The following is a 12,838-nucleotide window of genomic DNA, read 5'->3' as shown; positions in this document are numbered from 1 at the left end:
CCCCAGAACTTCATCACAGCCGAGGAGCTGCGGAGAGAGCTGCCCCCCGACCAGGCCGAGTACTGCATCGCCCGCATGGCCCCATACCAGGGCCCTGATGCCGTGCCCGGGGCCCTCGACTACAAGTCCTTCTCCACAGCCCTGTACGGCGAGAGCGACCTGTGAGGCCCCCACCAGAGAAACCCTGACCAAACACCCCTCCTCACAGCCTCCAGGAGGGGCTGGGGGAGCTTTTCTGCCCCACCCCACCCCCCCACTGCAAGGGCACCCCCTGGCCCCGCTCCTCTGACTCTGTATCTATGCAAAGCACTCTCTGTCAGTCCTTTCTGGGCGGGAGTGGGGTGGGCAGGGAGGGGCTGGGGCAGGCTCTCTCCTCTCTCTTTGTCAGTGGGCCAGGAGGATCTCCCCCTCCCCCTGGACGGGGGTGTGGGAGGCTTCCGGGGTCAGCGCTTCTGGTCTGGTAAATATATATGATGTGTTGTTTTGTTTTGTTTTTTTAACTCTGTGGAGGGGACAGTGGATCCTCACAGTAAAACAGGCCCCCTCCAAGCCCTAGAAACGCCCACCCCTCACCACCCCCCTGGTCCATTTCTTCTCCCCTGAGGTCCCTTCAAGGCCTCCCACATCCAGGCCAAAGCCCGACGTGCCTTGTCCAGGAACCGCCCGGGCCTGCGATGGGCCCCGTAGAGGGTGCCACAGCTGCCCGGCAGGAAAGAGGACCAGCCTGCTCCCTGCTCCCTTGTCCCCTCCCCTCACTTGGCATCGCCAGGAGATGAGGGGGTTCAGCTCAGTCCCCCCTCTTCTGCACCAGGAGTGGGGTTGGGCAGACCAGCCTCCCACCCTCACCCCCAGCCAGCCCCCACCTTGCTTTGTCTGGACCTGCGTATCTCTCAGATTTTTCTAAGGACCCCCTCCACCGGCAAAAAAAAAAAAAAGAAAAAAGAAAAAAAACACACACACAAAACACACACAAAAAAAACACACAAAAATCCACAAAAAAAAAAAAACTATGAAAAAAAACTTTCAGAGAATTACTATTTACTTTATTAACTTACGGATTTATTATATAAATATATATTCACCTAGCAGCATATCTTCGCCGCCTCTTGCTCTCATAATGAAGACATAGCTGATTTGCTCCCCTCCCCCAGCCCCTTACTGATTTCTCTGATGTCTGCCATGGGTGTGGGTCTCTGGGGACCCCCCCCCCGAGGCGGAGGGTGGGCTGCTGGCCTAGCTGCCTGTTAGTGGATGGTTTCACTCCACCACCTCCCCCCCCCCTTTTTTTGAGTTTATTCCGATTGATTATTTTTTTTCTCGGTTTCTGGATAAACCACCCTTCTGGGGACAGGATAATAAAACATGTAATATTTTTAAGAAGGATTCCTACAGTGTCCTCTGTTTTTCTATCTGTTCTCCACCTCTTAGGAGAGCGATGATAGAGCACCTCTTGCCAGAGTGAGGTGGGGCGTGGGAGTGCCCCGATCCCTGTTCCCATGAGTGTGTGAAAGTAGGAGTGCTGTTGGGGACCCACTCCAGGTCACGCACTGTTGTAAGCGTGTAACGTGGGCTAACTCGTGCAGCCTGCATGAGAAAGGTGCTGTTACCATGCCCGTTTACCAGAGAGGTGCAGTGACTTGCCCAGTGTCACCCAGCTGGTGAGTGGGGGGGCCGGAAGTCAGCTCCAGGCAGGCTGGCTCCCAAGGCCACGCTCTGAATCACTGCTTAACATCAGGGCATCAGCCCCCTTCCTGTAGAGGAAACCCTGGTCCCGGCTGGGAGAAGGGAAAGGCAGGGCTCCCAGGCTGAGGTCCTAGAAGATGGCCACCTCCATCCACTGAGCGAGAGGAAACAGCAGGCATGAGGCAGGGGACTCCTGACACTCCCGTGCCACCCCTCCCTGCAGCCCAGGCTCACCTGTCTGTGGGTCAGGCAGACGACCCCCTCGCCCCCATCCAGGTGCTGGCTGCAGTGGCCTGTCAGAGAGGGGCAGGGTGCGCGCCCACCTCCCTGGTCCACCTACCATGGAGACATCCTCCCTCTGTCCCACCAGTGCCAGGGATGACACTCACGGAAGAGGCAGATGAGCTGGGCCACGCAGGACGCCAAGTGCTTGAAGTCCACGCGCAGACGGCTGTCCCGGTAGCAGCTAGTGAGGGCCTGGGTCAGCTGGTTGTTCAGGTGGAAGCCCGGGGGAGGCCGCCTCTGAGCCTGGGCTGCCCCGGGAGCCCCACCTCAGGGTCATACCCCCCCTCCGACTCCCCAGGGAAGGCAGACACCAGGGGGGCCTGGTCCCACCTCTCTAGTCCCAGCTCTGCCTCATCCCAGCCGTGAGGCCACGGGCAGCTCCCTTCACTTCTCTGGGCTTCAGTTTCCTTATCTGTCAAATGGGGACTATGATAACCCTGACCCTGTAAGGTCGTGTGAAGATGTTATATGTAGAGAGCTTAGGGCAGTGTCTGGCCCATCATAACTACTGTATTATTATTCCTTTAAACTCTGCAGGATTTCTGCCAATAGACACTAGAGGATATTTCTGTGCAGCAAAGCATTTTTGTCAGCCCCGTATGATGTCAATTTCTTGATGTTCCAGACCAGGGGCGATTTCTGGAGTTCAGAAATCACCTCTGATGAGGAATCGTCCCACAGAGGCTTTTAAAAGCCAGTCCTTGTGAAAGCCCTTACCTCGGTTACTGGGCCCTAGTGACCATGACCTCCTGGTTACCCCTCCCCAGGGCCCCTGTTGTCCCCAGCTGCCTGGTGGCCTGCACAGGCTGCACCTCATCTCCTGTTCCCCACCTCCCTCTCCTCTACTTGACCTTGGGCTTTGCCTTGCCTTCTTTGCACTTGATGTTCCCTCTGCCCAGAACACCACGTCCTCTCTCAGCCTGGAGTGTTCCTACTCTGATACACGCCTCCTCCAGGAAGTCCTCTCAGATACTCAGCCCCCAGCAAGCAGCATGAAGCCCCTCCTCTGGGGTCCCACAGCTCATGTCCCTGCCCTGAGCCCTCTGGGCCTCCACGTCCCTGCCCTGAGCCCTCTGAGCCCTCTGGGCCTCCACGTCCCTGCCCTGAGCCCTCTGGGCTGTCACTGTCTTTGGTGGGTCTGGCTGCGCCTGCACTGGGCAGGGGAGTGAGTGGTGGGTGAGGTCCAGGAAGGGCTTCTGGTCACCACTGAATCCCCAGCACCAGCCAGCACAGGGCCTGGAGCAGAGCGGGGCTCAGGGGGTGCTTGTGGAGCAGAGGATAGGATTGGATCGGAGCAGGTTCTTTCTCCTGTCCGTCCCCCCAGCCCAGGATTGCCTAGGTCTCCGGACCTTGCTCCCAGCTGGCCCGCTCCCTGGTATTCCCTCCACCATACACACCACCTTTCCCTTGCCTGTCAGCTCCAGGCTCACACACAAGTCCCTGACCCTGGACTTGCCTCTCCCTCCTCCCTCTCATACATATTTAAGAATTTTTAAAGAGCTGTCCTCCCAAGGCCTCGTGGGGCTCTCCTGTCTTCCTCCACCGATCTCCTCTCTGACCACCTCCCCCTCCCCACTTGGCTCCAGCCACACTGGCCCCCTGTCATCTCCATCACTGGGCCCCTCGTTCACTCCGCTGCCTCCACACCAGCCTCCTCAGGGCCTTTACACTGACTTTCCCCATCTGGACCGCTCTTCCCCAGAGTCCCCAAGGCTCACTCCTTCCGGTCTCTGCTCACACATCACCCAAGTGAGGCCTTCCCTGACCGCCATGTCTCAACCCACACCTCACGCTCTGCGGGTCCCAGCACCATGGCCTGTTTCCTTTTGCCACTGTAGGACTTCTCACCATCTGCGCTAGACGTTCTGCTTGTTCTGTGTCTGCACCATCAGCACGTCAGCCCCTTAGAGCGCTCCTCTGCCTAGACTAACACCAGGCTTGTACCAGGCACTCGGGCATACCACGTGAACAGTACAGCCTTCCGCCTTCCGCCACCCTCTCTCGCCTCTGCTTCTGCCTACCTGGGACTCTTGTTTCTCAAGCTCACATCTCCCAATCTTCTCTCTGACTCCATCTCCCCCCTGTCTTGAGTTCCCTTTTCCTGCACCTCCCTGCACCTTTGAATTCCCCCCTCAGGGTCTCCCCCTGCCTCTCAGACTCTGGGTCACATCACCCCCAGCCCCCCATCTCCCCATGTCTCACCCTTCCCTTTGCTGTGGCAGATGAGCCCTGCGGTGGGGTGGGGGTCTGGGAGTTCTGTGTCTGATCCCAGACCACACCCCGTCCATGCAAGGTGGAGTGGGGGACAGATCACATGCACTTTTCCAACTGTATAGCCCAGGGAAAAAGTTGCTCTCTGCCTCTGTTCATTGGCTAGGATTTTTGGGCTCCCACACAAATGGAATGGGGCTGTTCTACGTCTCCTGGAAGAACTCAGCCTTTCAGTGGGAGCCTTCCTTTGGGCACTCTGGCATGTTGTCATGGAAGCTGCATTCCCCAGCACTAAACCCTGTGGGCTCCATTCCACAGGCTCCTCCTGGCCACCCTGTGTATTAGCCATTTTACAGAGAGGGAAATGGAGGCTCCAGGCACCCAGGGCCACCCAAGGAGTCCAGGAGTCCAGGACATTCTACCATGAGGTCCTGGGAGCTGGGGCCTCTCAGACACCAGCGCCCACGCCCCCCTTCCCCTCCCAGGAGGGCCGCACTCCCTCCCTCAGTGCCCTCCTCCCCCCACACAGAGGATTCTCCCCTTTGGGCCTCTCTCAGGGTCACCCATTTCCTGCCAAGAGTGGGCAACTGAGGTGTGGGCTTTGTGGATGGTGGGGGAGGAGTACAGGGGAGGAGGAGGAGCAGATCTGTCCCCAGGATCCCGCAGGACCTCTGTCCATACCCACTGCGTTCAGGGCCAGCCTCAGTTCATAGGAGTTCATGGTTCCGGAGGCGTCCTCATCGAACTTGTCAAGTGTGGCCTGGGCAGGGGGGTATTGGTCAGTCCCACCCCCAGGCCCCTAGGCACCCTGAAGGAGGCTGAAAGTGGGTCTTGGAGCCAGAGAGCCTGAGTTCCCACCCACCTCCCTTTCCTCCTGGCTGCCCTGTGCAAGCAGCTTAACCACTTTGGGTGTCTGTTTCCCATTCGGTAAATTGGGAATAACGGTACCAGCAGTAACAAGGGTGTTGTGAGGCCAAGGTGATATTCTCACCACAAAGGGCTTAGGGAGGGCTCAGTGAACAGTGGCTTACCACTTGCAGTGTGGGGAGACCTGGGACCATCTCCTCACAGGGAGCCAGAGCAGGGGCGGGGCGGGGCATTATCGCCTCCCAGTGACAGACAAGTAGAGGGACAACAAAGGGGTGTATGGGGCAGGGATATCCCAGCCAGATGCCTCCAGGTTGGCGTGGTGTGGTCAAGTTCCCCTTCTCCCCTGGGGCCCTGCTAGCCCACAGAGCACCTAGGCCCATGTTAGTAAAGGTGCCTCTCCCTCCAGAAGGAGGTGCCCTGCCCAGCCCCCATCTTACCTGCCACTCCAGGAGGTGGCCCCAGAGCTGCTGGAAGTGGTACAGGTCGAGGCTTCGCCCATGCTGGGGATGCGGCATCTGGTTAAGGTCAACGTCCCCAGAAGGGAAGAGGAGGCCATCCCCCCTACCCAGGCAATGCCCCCATCATATACCCCAAAACGCTGCCCCAGCTGCTCCCAGGTCCTGAGCCCGATTTCTCTGGGAGTCCGTGCATGGGCCCTGGCTACAGGAAAAAAAAAAAGGTACTTTCTGCGTACTGGCCATTAGTATAAGCGCTAGGGATTATTGTTATCCTCAATAATCCTTTCTGAAACGGAGGTGCAGAAAGCCATGGGACTGCTGGAAACTAGTAGAGCTGGGATTTGAACCCAGGCACGGGGCTCTGGGTCTGTGCTCAGGACAGTTACACTTCCATAAAGGAAGATGGGCTTATACGTGGCCGTGGCCTTGGCCACGGGTCCTATCACAGAACCCACAGGTCTGGCTACAGGGGAGATGCCAGCAGGCTGAGCCCAGGGTTCCCAGGGCCTGACTCCCAGAAGCATCGTGGATTAACACACATGGGGGCTCTGGAGTCCGCTCTTGGTCCCCAACTCACCAGGCTCCAGGGCAATGCTTAATAAGGTCTGGAGCTGAGGGGTATTGAGTTCTTCCTCCTGGTAAGGAGAGAGCCGGTTGTGAGCCTGCACTCGGCAGTCATTCAGCAAACAGCCCTGGGCCGCCCAGACAGTATGCTGGGTGGTGCTGGGACACAGCAGGGACTGAGAGAAGCCCAGGCCTGCCCTCTCGGAGCTCCTGGTCCTGGAAGGGAGTGAGACCTGTCCCCAGAGTGGTCAGGGCTGCAATGGGGAAGCATTGGTTTGCGGGAGCCCACAGAGGACAAGCAGCTGACCAGCCTGGGGGAGGGTCAGGGCACGTTGGAAAGATAAGGCCTTAGCCTGGCAGGGGTTGTGAAGGGAGAGAAAGCAGTCCAGGGGGAGGGTACGGACTGAGCAAAGGCTCTGAGGCAGGGAAGAGCTGTGAGCATTTTGAGAAAAGAAGCTCATGAGATTTAAGCACAGACAGACTGAGAAATCAAAGCAAAATGAGATGTCTAGGATGAGGGAGAAAGGGAGGGAGGGGTACATGGAGAGGAGAGGGGAGGGGAGGGGAGGGGAGGGGAGGGACCCCCTTAGCCCTGCTCCATCTCCTCACCTCTCCTGCCAGCTCCTGAAACAGCTGCTGCATCTCTAGGTCCAGGGGAATGTAGGGGACCTGTGGGGTAGGGGGTGTTTAGTTCTGTCCCCCCAGCACACACACACCCTCGCACCCCTTCCCAGAGCAGCGCCTCACCATGAGGGCACGCAGGTCGGCGCTGATCACATCATCTACCTCCCTGCAAATTACAGACGGGAGATGGGGGGAGGGGACTGCCCACCCCGCGGCTGGGGATATGGGCCGCGCGGGGTCTCAGCTGAGGCTCGGGTGGGGTCTAGGTGGGATCCTGGGGGCGCTGGGCTGACCCAGGCGCGGGGCAGGGGATCCCGGGGCGGAGCTGGGGATCCCGGCTCACACTGCGGTGTGGCGGCGCTCGGAGAACGCGCGCAGCGTGAAGTCGACCGCGCGGCGCGGGCGGCGCGGGCGGCGCGGGCGGCGCGGGCGGCGCGGGCGGCGCGGGCGGCGCGGGCGGCGCGGGCGGCGCGGGCGGCGCGGGCGGCGCGGGCGGCGCGGGCGGCGCGGGCGCTGGGTACCACCAGATAGTGGCCGGGGCGCAGGCGGCAGCGATGGCTCACGTCGCGGCGGGCACAGAAGGGCGAGCGGTCGGCGCGCAGCAGGCCCCGCAAGAGCGCGCGACTGCGCGGGGAGTCCCACAGTCCCAGCAGCTGGGGGGCAGGGCGGCGTGACCACCGCCGTCCAAGTTCACCCCACCCAGCCTCCGACCCACTGCATCCTCCACACCGCCCTGTCCAAACCCACTGGTCACTCATCACCCCAAGCGCGTCCCAGGCCCCCACGTTGTCCCAGCTGCTGGGGCTGGCTCAGAGATGGATGGAATCTGGGGTCCTACCTGATACCCACCTCCTCTGGCATCTGTAAGAAGGAAGAGCAAGGGGAGTCAGGGCCAGGCAGAGGCAGCCACCCCTCAGAGTCCCCCCGCTCCGGCTCCCACCACACCCCTCCCTCTCTTTTCTTCCCATCCCACCCCTTCTAAAGCCCCTGCCCCAGCCCCTCCGGACCCCTCCCTCCCATCTGTGCCCTCTGCTCCTCGGTCCCCTCCCTGATCCTCAGCCTTTCCTCCAGCCCTTTCTCTGTCTCCTTTCTGACCCCTCACCCCTCTACCCTTCTGACCCCCAGCCTCTCCCTCTGCGCCCTCCCTAGCCCTTCAGTGTCTCCTTGACCCCCACCTCCGATTTCCTCAGCTGTCTCCTGACTCTGACCCTCGGCCCCCATCCTCTACCCCCTCAGATCCCCCCTTTGGCCTCCTGCACCTCCATGCCTCTGTGTTCCCCCCATTGCCTCTTCCAGCCCGGGGTCCCACCTGGAGCACGTGGAAGCCCACAGTCAGGTATGTGAGGCCCTGGGCCCTCAGGGGCCGCCGGTTGCGCTGGATGGGTGACAGAAGCACAGTGCATTTGGGGGTGCGCCCCCCAGTGGGGGCCCTGCGCTCCTGCTGCCCCCCAGCCCTCCCAGGGCCCCTCGTCCTCCTCCTCAGGCTCCAGCAGCGTCAGCCGGAACTGGGGGTGAGTCCAGAAGGTTTCTAGTAAAGGACAAAGAAACAGGGTTACCCAGCCTGCCACGGCCCCCCTTGCTTGCCTTTAGGAGACCCTCCAGGCCTCACTGGCACGAGGCTGGCCCCGGCCAGAGTTGAAGCCGCGTACCTAGTGGCCTTGGAAGGTGTGGATGTGCCTGCCGCCTCCAGCCGGGCTGCGGACCAGCACCTCAGGGCTCAGCGAGCAGACCTGGATGGTGGCAAAGTGGCAGAGGAAGTCCTGCAGCTCCATCCTGGACGGTGGCCGGCAGTCAGACCCTGGCCCGGCCCCCACCCCAAATAGCTCATGACCCCCCAAGTCACAAAGCCCCTAAATTCCTTAAATGTCGCCAAGTACACTTCAGTCCCCCAAATAATACATGTCTCCAGAAATGACCCTCAGATTAGAGCCCTCCAGCTCCCTCAGATTTCTCCAAGTCCTCAGAAATGCCCTGCAAATAGCCAAGGTCCACAAACTCCCCCCAGATACGGTCAAATTGCCTTCAACCCCCAAATACCAAGACCCTCAGATTCTCTATTACCAGTAAGTGCCCTTCAGCCCTTCAGTATTGCCAAATCTCAAGAAATGCCCCAATGTCACCAAGCCTCCCTCAACTGCCCTAAATATTACCCATCCCCCTTCAACCCTCCAAAGATTACTATGCTTCCAAGTTCTCTAATGTTACTGCTAATTCTAATTCGACTCCGTGAAATAGAACCCAACTCCCGAATTACCACAGACATGGACAGTTTCTCCCCGTTAGGACCCACCCCCATGAACTTCTCCCATGTCCCTTCAAGCGGGACTTGCCCCCTCCCTGACCCTGCTGGCCTGGCGCCCCTCCCCAAAGCAGACCGGGGACCCTGCCCCACTCACCAGAACTCACCATCCTCCTTTTTCACCAGCAAGGCATCTCGCCACTCAGCGGGGAGCACGTCCCAGCATGGGCATCTGGGGAGATGGAGGTGTAAGGGGTGGGCAGGTGGGACCGAGCCACCCACCCACCCCAGATCCATCCCACCTATCACTCCAGGCCCCAGGCCACTCCACTCGGCCCTGTGGGCTCCGCAGCCGCAGCAGACGCACGTTGGTGAAGCCCCGTGACACCTAAGGGAGACGTGGTCAGTGGGGGGTTGGTGCTTGGACACCCCCTGCCAGCTCACCCTGGGGGTTCCTCACCTTGTGTGTGCCTGTGACTGAATATGCATGTCCCTTCACCAGCCCGTCTTCTGTACGGTACTCGCCCCGATCACTCTGGGAAGAGGACAGGACAGTGAGCCATAGCAGGGGACAGAGCTCCCCTCTGCATCCCCACCTCCTTTCACCAAAGCAGGAATCACCCAGAGCACCTAACTGAATGACACCAGGCTCTGAGAGGGGCTGGGAGTTGGCAAGTGAAGGCAAGAGGAGAGAGAGGCAGATGGAGACAAGAGACCAAAACAGATTTAAAGAGGAGTGACATACAACTTCCCTGGTGGCGCAGTGGTTAAGAATCCGCCTGCCAACGCAGGGGACACGGGTTCAAGCCCTGGTCTGGGAAGATCCCACATGCCGCGGAGCAACTAAGCCCGTTGCCCCAACTACTGAAGCCCGTGCTCCTCAACAAGAGAAACCACCGCAATGAGAAGCCCGCACGCCACAATGAAGAGCAGCCTCTGCTCACCGCAACTAGAGAAAGCCAGCGTGCAGCAACGAAGACCTAACACGGCCAAAAATATAAATAAATAAATAAATTTATTTTTAAAAAATTTACTAAAAATATAAATAAATAAAGAGGAGAGACACGGGGACAAAGAAAGATACAGAACAGAGAGGAAAAGAGGAGGAGAAATGCAAAAGACACTCAGTAACTGAGTAGAGGATTAAATAAATGAATGAACGAATGAGTTAGACTGACTCAGTGAATGAATATGTGATTGGGTCACAGATGGACATATGACCCAAACTGAGCCCGTGAAAAATCAGTCCTGAGACTTTTGTTGAAATTCTCAGAAAGAGGCACTTTTTTTTTTCACACACACTCATCCCCCGGGGGCAGTAGGAGGAACCTGCAGCTGTGGGGCCCACTTTTGTGCCCATGAGAGGAAAGCCTGCCTGTGAGTGAATCTAACCCAGAAGCAAGAATAGAAAAACACATTCACAACAGCCACTAAGCACCTGGATCCAGCTGTGCCTGAAGCTTCATTAGTCATGAGAGCAAATAAATGTCCTTTTGACTTGCTGGCATTAGATTTGTGAGAGACAATAAGCCAGCAGTGAAAGCAGAGGGGAGAAAGACCCAGGACACCGCCCCTCTCTAGCTGTGACTGAACTCTGGTCCTGGCGGGGGTCTTCACGGGAGTCTGACTCTCTCACCAGGGCAGTGGCTCCCACGAGGGACCCCTCGGCCAGGGCATGGCGCAGGGTAGAGAAGAGGCCTGGAGTGTCCTGCCTCAGGTAGAGCACCTCGCCCACACCGCCTGTGAAGTCCACGAAAGCCTCATTCATGTGGTCGCCTCGCATCACCCCATAGGAGCCATGGAGCCTGTGGAAGCAGGTCTCGGGTGGGGTGTCTGAGGCATCGGCGAGTATCTTGGGCAACCATGGGAATGTGGGGGGCCTCTGTCTCATGCTGTGAGGTCCCAAGGGCTATCCCCCAAATTGGCAGACTCTTAAGGAGGGTGCACTTGGTAAGCCCTGAGAAATTTGGCTGGTGGCTCTGGGGGCCACCAGGACTGCGTGATTTGGGGGTCACAGAAGAGCTCTGTCAGAATTCTGGGCATCCTGGGGTCTGTGTCTGACACTGAGTCTGTGGGAGATGTCTGCTTTGGGGGGTGATCCCTAAGGGGTTTGTCAGGGATTTCAGAGCTGCAGAATAGGGAAAAGTGAAGATTTAAGGGTCCCAGGATTGCACCCAATATTTTAGAGGTGTCTTGGGTTTCTCAAGGGATCAGGAGAGATTGTCTGAGGTTACAGGTCCCCCAAGGGGACTGCTTAGACTTGGTGACTCCGGGGCCTCATACGAGATTTCAGTCTCCTTCAGAATTAAGAGTGTTCGGTCGGTATCTGGGAATATTTTGTGTGAAATATCAATGGAGGGGGACTTCCCTGGTGGTCCAGTGGTTAAGCCTCTGTGCTCCCAATGCAGGGGGCACGGGTTCAATCCCTGGTCAGGAAACTAAGATCCCGCATGCCACAAGGCATGCGCCCCCCCCCAAAAAAATCAGGGAGGTGTTTATGATTTGGAGGTCCTCAGGCGATGGTATGACATGAGGGTCCTGTGGGCTGTACCTTGGTTTGAGATCTTTGGTGGGGTGTCTAGAGGATCCCAGAAGTCGGGGGTGCTCCGGGCGTCCCCTGTGGCTTGGGGCCTGCTGGCTGGGACTCGGGGCTGCCCCTGGTGGCGTCGGGGTCCTTACTTGGCGTAGGCGTTTTCCAGGAGTGGGTCCCAGAACTCGTTCCTCTGATCCGAGCGCACGAACATCAGCTTCCCCTCACGCACAGGCAGCCTGTCGTCCACCACGACGTCCACCCAGCAGCCAAACTACCAGAGCTGGTGGGAGAAGGGGAGGGGCCTGGGCTCGGCTTCCCACCTCCAACCCTGCTGGGCCCCAACCTCTGACGCCTGACCCTGCTGTACCAGTCCGGAAATTACAGCCCCATGGGGACAGTGTCAACTATGAAATCCATGTCACCCTGGGGGAAACTGAGGCATGAACAGAGGAACTGAGCTTTACCTGGAAGTGGAAGACGCCTGCGTAGCCATCTTGGAAGCCCTGTCCCGGGGAGACCACCTGGGACAGGAGTCATGGGTACAGAGTGATGGAGGCAGCGGCTGCAAGAAACCAGCTGTTACCTGGCAGGAGAGGCTGGGATTGGGGGAGGGTGGAAAGAGGGAGACCGAGGCACCAGGAGAGGAGAGCCGGAGAAGGAGAGAGAGGGGCAGGGACAGGGCAGGGGGAGGCTGAGGGCGGAGCTGTCGGGGTCCCCACTGCAGCCTGCCAGATCTGGGGGCTCAGCAGGGGTTCAGTGGTCTCCCCCAGACTCCCCTGACACGTGTCTGTTCCGCTCATGTCCTCACAGATGAACTGGGGCTTAGCGCAAAACTCCTGGAGGAGATGGGGGAATCCAGACCTCAGCCAGGAAGGGGAGGGAAGAAGCAGCTGGGGGGTCAGATGCCCGGGCCCCCTCCTGCCCTCGCGGCTCTGGAGTAATGAGCGCCTCCAACCCCATGAGAGGCTTGGAAAACCGTGGGCAGCCATTTGGCTTCCCTGGGCCTCCCCTGACCCAGGGTTGCTGAACCTGCTCAGAGCTGGTCCCACAGTGACACCTCCTCCCTCAGACCAGGAGCCCAGCCCCCAGCCTCCTTCCTCAGACCCGGGAGCCCAACCCCCATCCACACATTACATGGGGCCTCTTCCATTCCACCCCTTTGGCCTTCTCCGAGTCGGGCCCCAGCTGGTCATAGCCAAGGGCATCAGGGCCAGCAGGGAAATAGGGATCTCGGAACAGGATCCCCTCATCCAGGCAGGCTGCTTGGATTGCTTTGTAGTTCTGGCCCCAAGAGGGCTTTGGGCCCTTGGTTCCAGGCCCTGCCTCCTGGTTCACCAGCTGGATGGTGACTCTCTTGCTGCCACACGCCAT

The 12,838-nt window shown here is 59.0% G+C and overlaps 2 protein-coding genes across 5 annotated transcripts in view; one reads left to right on the top strand and one right to left on the bottom strand.

Annotated features, from left to right (window-relative positions):
* ACTN4 (actinin alpha 4) overlaps nt 1-989 on the top strand; it is a 72,291-nt gene extending 71,302 nt beyond the window's left edge. For all 4 annotated transcript variants that reach the window (XM_060130949.1, XM_060130950.1, XM_060130947.1 and 1 more), the window contains one exon: nt 7-989. In XM_060130949.1, the coding sequence (XP_059986932.1) occupies nt 7-165 (159 nt within the window). In that variant the 3' untranslated portion in view covers nt 166-989. The remainder of the gene's footprint in view (nt 1-6) is intronic.
* Nucleotides 990-1,813: 824 nt separating this feature from the next.
* On the bottom strand, nt 1,814-12,838 carry CAPN12 (calpain 12). Its single transcript, XM_060132071.1, is given in 23 exon segments — nt 1,814-1,837; nt 1,918-1,976; nt 2,073-2,211; nt 4,865-4,939; nt 5,487-5,549; nt 5,639-5,709; nt 6,085-6,142; nt 6,681-6,740; nt 6,819-6,861; nt 7,039-7,093; nt 7,189-7,348; nt 7,545-7,556; nt 8,005-8,119; nt 8,121-8,223; nt 8,305-8,468; nt 9,092-9,166; nt 9,237-9,322; nt 9,395-9,469; nt 10,571-10,739; nt 11,614-11,747; nt 11,932-12,052; nt 12,236-12,303; nt 12,602-12,838. Coding segments are annotated over 23 exon segments (2,166 nt in total).

Source organism: Lagenorhynchus albirostris, chromosome 19 (assembly GCF_949774975.1).
Source record: "Lagenorhynchus albirostris chromosome 19, mLagAlb1.1, whole genome shotgun sequence".
NCBI lineage: Eukaryota > Metazoa > Chordata > Mammalia > Artiodactyla > Delphinidae > Lagenorhynchus > Lagenorhynchus albirostris.
This window is presented reverse-complemented; position numbering and strand designations above follow the sequence as displayed.